Genomic DNA, 12,945 nt, shown 5'->3' with positions numbered 1-12,945 from the left:
CTTTTGCTTTTAACAGACAGATGTCTTCAGAAGAGTCCATAACACAGACAATGGCTCTCACACACTAATGTGACAGGACTTGAACCATATCAAGGCCAAGGTGAGATAAGATGGGAAAGCAACAGAGCAGAGATGAAGTAAAAAACAAAGAGGAGATCTGTGTATTATCTCCATCAGAGTTGTCTTCTGGCATGAAGACCAAATACACAGGTGTGGTGCCTTTACTCTTTATCTCATCCTTCTGGACAGCGTTCACCCGACATGCAAGACTCCTCCCTGCACTCTCACAGATAACCCTCTCTCTTTCAACTCAGATAGTTTGCTCATCTGCAGGTTGCATGAGAAGCCACTGTTCTCATCTCCTCGTTGTCTCTCCCTTCCCAGGGGAGCTTTTACAGCCGTGACAGTTAAAACAGCTGTAGCACCAAAAACTGGTGCCGCAGCCTCACAACTCTCCAATGTTTTCAAAAGGGAGCGCCATAAATTAAGACCGGCGGACAGGCCCAGCAACCACCCGACCCCAAGAAGAGACTCCACTGAGCAGTAGCACATCAAGAGAAGACAATCCTTTTTATTTACTCAGTCGCTCAACATGCCAGCGTGAGTGAATGTGAGTGGCAAGTGTGAAACCTTTAACACTGTAATAAATGTTAAGGGCAGTCAGGAGGCAACTGAAGCAAACACTGAACTTTTGCAGGCTCCGGAGAAGATAAAAGATGGTTGCCTGTCACTTTAAAGCCTCAATGGGTTTGGTTGTGTCGTGTACATCTTTGAATGTGTGAAATCCAATAATAATACCCACTGAAGTGTGGAGCACAATATTAAAGAAATTGCGACATTTTTTGATCAACTGGAAATGACTCAAGAGGAACATTGATAAAAACTTAGATTGACTATTTTCCATCCAGCCTGAGTAATCTGGAAATACCATTAGAAGCAGAAGCACTGACTTTTTTCCTGAAAAACAAACGCTTACCAATATGTGACTCATAGTTGATGTCAATAGACGACAGGGGCTTTATAAAGACGTTTCCCCACAAGCTGAAAAACAGGGCATTGATTTTTCTTTTTCTTTTTTTTAATCATCAGTGTCTAACAGAGCCGAGCGCTCAGCGTGTAGCACTGAAAAACTGGGAGGAGTTCATGAGACGCAGCAAGAACGATGCATGATTCAGAGTAGATTTGGCATGAGCAGCTGGTCTGTCTGCCTCTCTGGAATAAGTCGGGCATCACTGCTCGCGGGCCACCTGACGACCGGTCCCTGTCTGCCTGCTAACGTATGTTACGACTCCGAAGAGCCAGGAGTATCTGCCTTACAGGGCCTCTGGGAGGTTACCTAATGTTAGTGCAGCTATTTGTTGCATTTATAAGCCTCTGTGAGTGGGAACCCTGTGTCCTGTAAGTATCAAAGCAGATGTTTATGAGCTGTGAAAGAGCAACAAACTGATCCATGAGTGACTTTTTGCCCTTGTTCACATCACTGCACTGCATGTTCGGCCTTAAAAGTCACTCTAACGTTAACTGTGTTTGGGAGACCCTCTTTAAGGGCTTTGGGCTGATGGGAAGGAAACACTTCATCTATATGGCACAAGTGGACGCCAGTCGTTGTACATTCTGGTCTCCTGCCATAGCTGGCGGTCAGGGTGTGGTCTTCTCTTCCTGAAAAAGTCCTGTCATACACTCTTGGCAGTTGCCAGGGTCATTTGTCTTGTTCCAGCTCATGCTTTGGTTTCCTGTCCGTGTCACTTAAGTCACTCAAAACCTCTTTCATTCCCTCGCACTTCCATACTAACTTTAATCAAAACCTAAAACACTCTCGCTCTCTGGGTATATCTCCTGTTTTGGAATTCTACTCGTGCCACTCTGTATCTGTATCAAATGTATCATATCGCCGTCTCTGTGTTGTTCTGGGTCTAGATTACCAATCTCCTACACGCTCTCACTCTCCCTGCCCGACTTTGGACAGGGTTGAGGTTTTGCTGTGAAACGTGTGGGTGGGAAAAAGTCGTTTCTGTGCAGAAAAATGATAACCTATGATTTTACAGTCTTGTTTCTCAGCCTGTCTAGATGGATTTGCTCCCAGAAGTGTCACTTAGTGTCTCTAGAAATGTTTTTTATAGTGTCTCAAGGTCTGAGTGGGGCCATGTTGGGGCCACAACCCCATGGCCTGCCCCTCGCACTGTCTCAATCCCCATTAGGTTCCCTCCTGTTTTTCGGCTCCTCTCCCGATTTAGCCGACACGTCTCACCTTGACACTTTGGAGAAATAGGCAAAGAAAGTTCTCCCCGTCTTCTGCCTCCCTTAAAAACAGGCAGTGCTGTCTTTAAACCCCCCAAAGAAATACATTTGAGAGATTTAAAACAGTAATGTGTGCACAGAATGAATAAATTATTATGATATTTCACTTAATGTACCATTTTCTTCTTTGGTTTTGTGTTATGTATTGTATTAAGTGACCTATTATATGATATAATGGAGTATATGAAAGCCCGTTGACAACATAAAACATACATGATGAGGCAAAGTAAAACAAAATTATATATATAAAATTCCTGACTTATTAAGGTAACATTCAGACCTTCTTTGGTACTGAATTGTGGGAAAAAAACTGCTCTCTAATTGAATCTGACAACATAGTGATGGTGCCAGCACAGAAAAGACAGGCCATCCATCAAAAGACTTGAACCCCACCCAACTTCTGCCACAAGGTAACATGATGTGTTCTGGCAAGATGCTGTGTTGGCTAACAACATACGTGCAAGTGTAACTTTAGTTCCTGGTGGATTTGTTGCTTTAGTATCTCATTAGGTTTAATTTAGTGAATGTAAATTTGAAAAAGTCATAATATTGTCTTCCCATTTAGTGTCTGTATTTCTCATGCTTTTTTTTTTTTTCTTAGATAGATAGATACTTTATTCATCTTGCAGAGAAATTCACAGAATTTCAGAGAATTTCCCCTGGTAGACATGGGCTTCCATATGTTGAAATGAAGATGAAACTTTCACTCAGTCACTTTTCAGGAAAGAACAGCAAACAGGCCTAACTTCAAACCAACAGAGGATTATCATCTCTCAGCCAAGGTTAATTTCCTCAGATCACCTGGCAGCTGAAATGCTCCTGCAGCAGTTGGAGGCCTTTTACCGCCGCACTGCTAAAATGATGCACCTTAATAAGAGCTCTCAAACCTGTCATCATTGAATCTTTCAGAAGTCCATTGAAATTCAAAGCCAGCTCTCTGCAGTAAAACTCTCCCCTCTCTGATTCACACGAGTATGTAGGTAGAGATGTGAAAATTACCATTCAGTCATTTTTATGTATTTTCCTCAGTGTTTTAAATTACTTCACTTTATCAGGTGCATCCACACCGATGAACACTGACACTCACCCACTGGATAATAACAGGGATTGATGTCAGTCATCTCACGTACGCTACATGGGAAATACATGGGGTGTATTCAGAAAAAGCTTCCATACACATCTGTCTGTGCTTCAGATTACATTTAATTACTATTTTCTATTATGTATATGCGAAGGGAATGTCTGGGATGAAGCTTATGTACTGTGTGTTCGAAATAAGGGATTAAACGAGTGCTGTTCACGTGCACAAGTACAGTAAAGGGGCTTTCAGTGTTCAGTCTAAGCTGATATATATATATTTGTCTGATGGACTGTAGTAAAGTGGACTAACAGATGGATGTCTTCAAAGTTAGACTTGAGAAAATTGATGACAAGGAAAAGTGATCAGCTATTAGACATGTGGCTGCGAGTATAAGAACATAACTGCCTGCAGAGGGAAGCTGTTGGAGTAATTGCCAGAGTGGGAGATTTTCTGGTAAATAACAGGTTGCCTTTCATCCAGCTCGCTCTATAGCAACAGCTTGCAGACATTCATGGGGGGGTGACGTTGCAAGGCATTATGGGGCTGCAGCCAAAAGGCACAACAGGCAGAGCTTACCCAGAGAACTGCCAACAGTTTTGCATTTGTTCTGAAGTTATGGGAGCTTTCGAAACCCTATAATGATGCCTGTAGCCAGGCTATGCTTTGTTTATTCACAGCAGGGACTCACTGAAAATGAGCATAGGCAGCCTTTTAAGGCTCACACAAAAGGCATACACTTGCCAATGGCAGGGCTGCATATATGACATTCCTTTTTCATTATTGGAACAAAGGAAATGTTGTATAATGTATATATAATTTCCTTAACTGCAAAATGGGACAAAGGAGATCTGTCTCGTGCATAGAGGGAGACATTGAGCAGTTCATATGAAACCCTTTGGGCCAAGTGGGTTATGCTCAGAGAAGGAATGCATCATATATGCGAGCACTCAAGCACATACTTGCATACCTTCTGACCCGGTCCAAACCCCCAACCAACAGACACACACACTCATTTGTAGGCAGACAATCTGAAGAAAATAGATTCTTTTAATTATACATCCCAGCAATAGCTGCAGGGAACAAGTCAGAAACTGGACAATGGAATGTACAACAGATAAAATCTACTCCATGTCTACTGAAAAGCAACAATATCCACACACATACACTAGGTCGACACTGTGTGCTACTGTGTTCTTCTGCAGCTGACGCTGACGCTGACTGAAAGAACTGGACAATCCCCAGTAGAATATTTAGTCAGATTATTCAATGTGACCTTTGGGTTCAATTTATTCAGTGATGCACAACTGCTCGCAGATGATAAGTTACCATGGAGGCACGCACTTTGGGTTATTCAAATGTCTGTGGGTTTTATTCAGCTTTTTTCTGGCTTAATGTGCTAATCATTAAAACCACATACTAAATACCGAACTGCACATAATTAATTTACTTTAAATTGACTACTTAAAATAGGTAGACAAACACAAACAATTATTTTTGTCATTTAAGAGCAACAGTAACAGATATGTGTATAGAGACTATTATGTTTAATACCCTAAAGCAAACCTGTGTGGATATTGCAGTGAGTAACACAGAAACATCAAGACTGCAGGAATCAGTAAAGACAGCGTTAATGTTCGTCCTCGTCATTTCACACAAAGTGTGCATGTGGTGCAAATGTGTTGGATCCATTGAAATTCCCTCTACAGTTTCTACATGGGCCTTTCCCTGGGTTTTATATCTTTAAACCCTTTTTCCTTAGGTCCTCTTTGGCTTCTTTAATCTGCTCCTGCAGCTCCAGCGCTGCCTCATCACAGTCATTAAACGTGGCCACCCTGTATCCCACGGTGGCCAGTGAGTAGCAGCCAAATGTCACCAGCAGATACAGCGGCATGGGCCAGGCAACGTCTCTGTAAGTCTGCGGCAGCCGCAGGTCCAGTAGGTCCCAAGTGACCAGAGCCCAAGCAGCGACCACCAGCGTCACACCGAGGAGCCACTCCACCAGTTTAGTCATGACGAGAGACGACGAGAGAAGCCGAGGGAACTTTCAGGTGAGCAGCCGAGAAACAACCTGAGAGACAAACAGTTATTCACTTATTAGCTTAGCTTTAGCACACAACGGTACTGTACACAACTGCGCTGGCTCTGCTGCTGCAATACACGGAATGAAAAAATGGGTCAAACTAACTCGTACGTGAGTAAACAATTCGATTAAATTAATACAACAGTTTGTCCAATGAGTAGTTTTAAAAGCAATAATCCCCAAATCCGACGTGTTTACCTCCTCTCAAACGACACCTCAGCTCTGCGCTTGTTGATGACGTCCACAACCGCAATGCCTTATGGGAAAGGTAGTTGTTTCAGCGCTGTTTCCTTTCATTGCATGGTCATATTTCATTACATTTGATGAACAGCTATTTACATTCGTACATGTGGCATCAACACAAAACATTTAATTTTATTTGAACACATTTTGTCCAAATCATGCACTATCATAAATGAATTAGATTTATTTCCAGTTTTTAATAAATGCTTATGCATCCTTGATTTATTCATTTAGAAAGTTTTATTCAATTTGTCTTATCTTGTTCTTGTGAGCCACGTGTGAGGACTAAAATGCCCTTTCAGTTGGCCGTGGTTTCATTTCTCAATAAATGTGAGTGTTAATACTGGCCGTGTTTTTCATTAAAACACTGCAGTACACCGTTGTCTGATGTGTTAACAACACAACATAACACACAAACCCCTGTCAGCTGTTTCAACTAAGTTTTTAAGGGGCCAGACATTTAACACACATTAGACCTCTGACAATTTCTCAGTGTCACCTTCTTAATTTAGAAAAAAAACACTCAGAAAATCAGATTACCATTAGCTCGAGCTGAAAGCTATCTATAAATACTAATGTTATTCTAAAGCGAGGAATCCAACAACAATTTCATTAGGTGCCCCTGGGAGCCGACAGTTGTTGGATGTCCGCGTCTCTTTAGGTGCTATGATGGACGACCTCGCATTCAGGCCAGTAAATTGTCCTGGAGCCACGGGCACAGATCTCTCCAGGGTGAAATCATGAGGAGTGGGAGACATAAACATCATTCACTTAACTGGGAAGACAGACGCCTCGCTGAGAAATGAGCATCATTCTTTGGGGGGAAATGGAAAGTTATTCTTAGCTCGGTGGAGTTTATGTCTGTCTGCAGCAGTGTTAATGGTGTAAGTGATTATCTGTGCGCCTGCAAGGGCAATGAAGCCGTTTACTTCTCCTGTTTTATGCAAACTGGAAAATAGTTTTTATATGCTGAAAGTGCAAATCTTTGAGTCATCTAATCGGCAGTTATCTTTCCAAGTTTGCAATTTTGTTTATTGATTTATTCTTTGGGGCCACAAAGATGGTGTAGTGGTGAGCGCTCTTGGGTTCGCGACCCGGTCAGAGCCTTTCTGCATGGAGTTTGCATTATCCCCCCCACCCTTGTGTGCGTGGATTTTCTCCAGGTTCTCCAGTTTCCTCCTGCAGTCCAAAAACATGCAGATTTGGGGATTAGGTAAATTGGAAACTCTAAATTAACCCTAGGCGTGAGTGTGGCAGTAGATGGTTGTTTGTCTTTATGTGGCCCTGTGATGGGCTGGTGACCTGTCCAGGGTTTACTCCACCTTTCGCCCTATGTCAGCTGGGATTAGCACCAGCACCCCTGTGACCCTTGTGGAGAATAAAGCAGTAGAAGACGAATGAATGATTTGTTCTTTGGCCATAGAGAATTAGAGTTAGAGAACAATGTGCTGTAGGACTTGAAATACGTCACACCCATTTCCTTCATCAGAATGTTACACACACACACAAAAACTAATTCACAAAAAAATAAATTTACTGTGATATAAGAGACACTGTTGTGAGACTATGAAAGGATTAAATAAGCAGCTCCCCGTGCCTGATTAATTGAAAATATATGGGCAATGTCTACCTGAATAAGTAATCAACAGAACTGTGGACTCATTTTCTTTTCATACTGCAACTCTGCCCACATTATGCCTTTAGAAAATATGTCTGTACAGGGAGTCGTGGTGAAGAGGTTGCTTTAAAATGAAGAAAAAAAAAGACATTGAATCATAATACGTCTCTTTTTTTTTTTTACAGCAGACATTTTGATTAGTCCCAACAGGAAAAATCCAGGTGTTCCTGATAATATTAACACATTTCTATTCTAGTCCTGGTAAATCAATTCATTATTTACACCTGTGCTTTTCCTACTGTGATAAGTCAAAATGTCATATGAAAAAAAAAATGAAAAGAAAGAAATAAAAATGTGCTGTTTTGATTTCTTTTTAATCCAATGCTACACTCAAGATGTGATGTGATATATATCAGACTGTCAAGGTCAGGTCGCTCCATTTTAAGATGAACTGAATCCAGGTGGTAGCAGCCATGCTGGATCATTACCTGCATCATTCATGCGCGGTGTCCCGCCTGTCTTGTATTGGTATGAGCAGTGTTGGGAGCGTGTGTGACTCTCAGTGGGAACAGTCGAGCTGGCCTTTCTCAGTGTATCTCGCTGCCAGCACCTGTTCCGTTCCAGTACTCAGGAAACCTGCGCTCCAGCCGAGAAGGCCTGGCAGACACAACACAACAGCCTGCGAGCAGGAGGGGCAGCGCTGTTACCGAGGGGTATGGCTGAGAGAGGGAGAGACTGTGAAAAGACTGAAAGAAACGAAAAAAGAGTGTGACGAGAGAGGAGGCTGGGGCGCAGTGAATGAGAGGGAGCGAGGTAGAAGGAACCAGAAAAAATGGGGGGGGGTCATAGCTGAGAGGACCCGGAATGTAAAGAAGGGGTGAGTGAGTATGTGGACGAAAGAAGAGATGGCAACAGAGAAAAAGAGGGGAGGAGCGGACAGGGGAGAGATTTAGTCAAGGGGGTTTGCAGGTGCAGCTTGAACAACCAGTGACCTTAATGGTGTGTAAAATCCAGCTGTTGCTTATCCAGACTTCTACTCAACCCCCCATGCATGCAGTGCCTCGTTTCCCACAGCAGGGAGAGAGTGTAGCAGTGACTGATGAAAAGATAAGCATGAAGACAGTATGTGAGAGAAATTGGCAAAAAGAGAAAAAGAGAGAGAGAGAGAGAGAGAGAGAGAGAAGGCGATGCTTCATCCTCAAGTGCAGAGACGGGAGAGTCTGCGTGTCTCCATCCAGAGAGCAAAGATAAGAGACATAGATAAAACAGGAAAAGTGGTAATGGGGAGTTGTGTTGACTCTGTCTCACTGGCTTTGTCAATATTTGTCAAGTGAAAGGTCCCGATAAGGATGTGTGCTATGAAAGAGCTATACAAGAATCAGGATTTGTCTTGATAATTGTTGTGTAATACTTCAGCTGGAGAAAACCTGACACAAGGAAAGAAAGAGAGAGAGAGAACATGTACTGTTAAAATGTACAAGGTAACAATAGAGCTGCGAGTCAAAAACAGGAACTCTCTGTTTCCTGAGCCGGAGAGCGTAGCTGTGTGTAATGTTGTCATTAGATGTGTGTGTGTGTGTGTGTGTGGATGTGTTTGGGAAAAGGCAGAGTGACTAAAAGTGCGTCACTATGTCCAGCTTCCAGGATATCGCCGGTAAACCGGTGAGAACTGAAACTTGACGAGCTGAACCTGGCAAATGCAGCCTCTTTTCTTAGGTTTTGCAATGACATTTTTGGCCCGAGAAGCAACAGCTTAAATCAAACAAGTCTGGGAGTTAAATACCAGCGCTATCACAAAACTATGAGGAGTGGTCCTTGAGATGAGTTGACCTATCGGAGCAGCCCGAGTTTGAAAATGGATTTGTTGACGGAGGATGTGGCTCACCTCAGATATCTTCCGAAACTGTCAGTGAATCATTTTTTTTCAGCCAGTATATAAAACATGAACAGTTGTGAAGTCGAGTTCAATAGAAATCTCTAGTCAAGTGATAAAACAGCAACCTGTTAAATCTCATACTCAGGTAGAAATAATAATATTATTTACATTTAGACGAAGACAAATAAGTCCAATAAACTGCCCTAATATACATGTGTGTCTATTCATGATTAAATATTCCCATCTTGCAAAATGAACAGTGAAAGATTTATCATTATATGTTTACATTTGTTATCATGTGGAATACTTTGATAGTGCCCTTAATAATTCATAGAGCATTGCCTTTTATTGTTTTCCTTGTTTACTTGTTTTCTGTTGCACTTTATGGGGCTGTTTTAGTGCAGTCTTTGTTTAAGTGTTTCTGTAATTGTTTTTATTGTTTTTTGTATTCCGCCAACCTTGGGGGGGAGGGGGGGTGGGGCTCTTTTCTGACCTGAAAATCTGACGTCTTTAGGGAGTTATTTTGGAGGAAAGTCAATTCCGAGTCCCGTCTCAAGTGGTGATTTTTTTTTTTTACGAGATAATTGTGATAGTCTCAAGTTCTGTCAAGTGATTGCCCAGCAAGCAGTCATTTTGTCCAATCAAGAGTTGGGTCTCTGTCAATGTCTCTAAATGAGACGAGTTTCCAGCAATCAATTGTACTTCCAACTTTAAATGACACTGTCACCTTTAGCTGCCTTTTGTGCCTGGACCAATGACACTGAGTGAGGCTGTGTTTGAGTTTGTGGGATGCCTTTGTAAGTTTGAGACGAGACTCCTGGGAGAGGCGAGGTGACTATAAAACAGAATAGGTGTGTCAAGGTTGGGGGGCATGTTGATGCTTCACATCAGGGGTCCTAAATTCCGAGCATGGCTCCTGAAAGTTTTGACACTGATGAGCACGCTGCTCATAAATAATCTGGAGTCAAGACAGCGAGAGTCTGTTTTAAATTGGCAATATAACAGCGGTGGGACCCCTGCGCTACTTAGGGCCGACTTGGTGAAGCTTTGGGCTACTCAACTAGGTTTGAGGTCAGTGTGTGGTCAAGTGTAACCAGTCTGAACCACTTGTCTTGCTCTCCGTGCCCCGAGTAAAGCCACACACCTGTTTCATGTGCTGCTGTGACGGCTGTCGTCAAACAGCAGAGGAATGCTCCCCCTCTCACCACAAACACCACCTCTTCTCTCCCTCTTTGTCTCCACGCTCTCATCGCTGTCCTAATGAATCCCATCTCGCGGCCCCGCCTCTGTCCCACTCATGCGTTGTTTGTTGACCTTTCCTAGGACGCCATTGCTTATTATAGTCATGCGTTGTGTAATTCTGCCTCATAACGCAGCGCCCTCAACCGCGTCCATGGCCCAACAATAATGAGTGTCTATCTGATCCAACGCTCATTGTCACTGGGACAGACATTAACAATGGCGCGGGCTTGATGATGTCTCTGTGCGCCGTCTATCTATTGTCTCCTCTCACCCTGAAACACAATGTCCTTTAGCATTACCATTATTGACAGTGGGACTAATTGGCACATGGTTATGAAAGTTTTCCCCAGGCAATTTTAAATTGGACTGCACAGTTTCCTTCAACGTCTGATAAGCGAGTCCTTGCACGGGACCTGAGTAGGTATTGATTATAAATGTATTAATGTGGGTCAGTGCGGTGTTCTCACCACGGGGTGGATGATGTAGGGCTACATATCTAGTCTAGACTAGAATAAACTGGCATCATTCTGTGTGTACGTAATGGATGGTGCTGGGGGAGAGGATGAGAATGATGTCTCATAATCTTATCTGTGCACAGCATCATTTTTCCTTGATACATCTGTGGCACACACACACCAACATAGGGAGAAGTGGCTTCTGTGTGTGTGTGTGTGTGTGAATCAATTCTGATCACTGGTCGCACACAGCTGTTTGCGATCATGTATGCGACAACATTGTTTACCAATAACATGGATTTAGCATACGGCAGACTTTATTGATTTGTGGTGTAATGAGGCCGGCTATAAAAAAAAAAACACGGCAAAATAAACATAAGGCAACATACAAACGGCTCATTAGGCTGACCGATTAATTTAAGCATCACTGACATGACGCTGCCTTGAGTGTCTAATTATTGATACAATGTCGTGTCTTGTTCCACAAGATTAGGACTGACATTCTGAGCAGCAGTCATGTTGCGTTGCATGATCGTGGAAGCTATGAGTTCAGCCATTGGACCACAAATCAATACACTTTTATGCACTAATTATATTCCAGTTGATATTTAACAGCTACAGAATTATATTCTAGTGCAGCATAACTATCTATTTTAACTTTATGGATCACTTTAGGACTCTAAAACGGTAGTGTGTGACTTTTAAATATTAAAAAATGTCTGTTACACCGATCAGCTCCACACAACCCTCTTTGTGTGTCTCAGTACAGCAGCGTTGAGATTTTGTCTCGCTAGTGAAGTGTCCAGGATGTGGGCATAATACAAAGCTTCGTTCTGTCTGGGCTGCCTGTGCGTTGATGACATAAATTGCATCATGGGTACAGTGCGCCGTGGGTCCACATGCGCTGTGCGTGGAAGTATACCAGGGCCTTCAGTCAGCTCTGATAGTATTGCTTGACAGAGCCTCTTTCCACATTGAGGACGCAGCATACAAATCATTTTACATCTAACGGAGCCAGAATAATAACGTCAACGACGAACACTAAAACAACACTGAAAGTGATGCGCTGTGACTTTTTACAAGCTACACAATCAGATTATTGTGCAGTCCATCTCATTTCATTATGGATCAGTTTAGTGTATGCAACATAGATTTCATGTGACTGTCGGTGACTTGACACTGAAAATGCAAAAGGTCACGGATTCAAGGATTATGGATTTGTAGTGGGCAGTGGGGTAATGCGCTGAAAGCTGATTGTGGCCACCTCAGACGGCCACGCCTGTCTGTCAATGCTACCAAATGAAGTTGATTAGGTGAGACTGCTGCTCTGTGGTCCTGTCTATCTCCTGCTATAGACACATAGGCCATATTGTGCCCCCCACCTTCCCCCCCCACCCGTTCTTCTCCCAAGACTGCGACTGCTTGACCCCTCAGAAATCTGACCCCGAGGCTCCTCGCTGCTCCCCCAGGCACCTGCCAACCTTTCACCCCTTCACTAGGCGAGCATCTGGAAGGTGAGGAGGGACAGACGAGGAGGTCAGGGTGGGCTGTTGGGAAGTATTGACATGGTAACAGATAAACGACAGCATCGTTAGACTTCGGAGGCATGTTTAAGTTGAATCTCTCTCGTCAAAGATCACAAAACCCCCCACTCCATTATCTGTTAGTATCTGATTCTAAGACATATGTCTGTTTCTTTCTTTATTTCTTCCCTTAACTTGCTCTGTCTTTTCTATGTCTTTCTTTAACTGTATACACATTTCATGCAGACTATGATGTATGCACAGCTGGTCTCCACAGAGCCGTCCAGGAAACGTGTGGTTTACGGATCCCCTGTTGACATTCATGCCTTTCACTTTTCAGAGACCTGGAATTTTAATAGCACGGAAGGTTATTGACTCAGCACGTTTGGACCAAGGCAGAAAAACCACTCGAAATACGCCGCGTCCTGCCTGAATGAATGGATATGTCACATTGTACATAAAGCTCAATCAAAAAATCATGGTCTCTGACCACACATGCAGCAGCCTCGCACCTGCACACAGCACGTAT

At 43.1% G+C, this 12,945-nt stretch overlaps 1 protein-coding gene across 1 annotated transcript; it reads right to left on the bottom strand.

Annotated features, from left to right (window-relative positions):
• Positions 1–4,408: 4,408 nt before the first annotated feature.
• Positions 4,409–5,447, bottom strand: dpm3 (dolichyl-phosphate mannosyltransferase subunit 3, regulatory). The gene has a single exon (XM_044052906.1). The coding sequence runs from the start codon at positions 5,388–5,390 to the stop codon at positions 5,112–5,114; it is 279 nt and encodes a 92-aa protein (XP_043908841.1). The 5' UTR covers positions 5,391–5,447; the 3' UTR covers positions 4,409–5,111.
• Positions 5,448–12,945: the final 7,498 nt, after the last annotated feature.

This window comes from Solea senegalensis, linkage group LG20, assembly GCF_019176455.1.
Source record: "Solea senegalensis isolate Sse05_10M linkage group LG20, IFAPA_SoseM_1, whole genome shotgun sequence".
Classification (NCBI taxonomy): Eukaryota; Metazoa; Chordata; class Actinopteri; order Pleuronectiformes; family Soleidae; genus Solea; species Solea senegalensis.
This window is presented reverse-complemented; position numbering and strand designations above follow the sequence as displayed.

Bases quoted from the DNA above. Each gene is read 5' to 3' on its own strand.
- dpm3 (XM_044052906.1), bottom strand. From the start codon at position 5,390: ATGACTAAACTGGTGGAGTGGCTCCTCGGTGTGACGCTGGTGGTCGCT.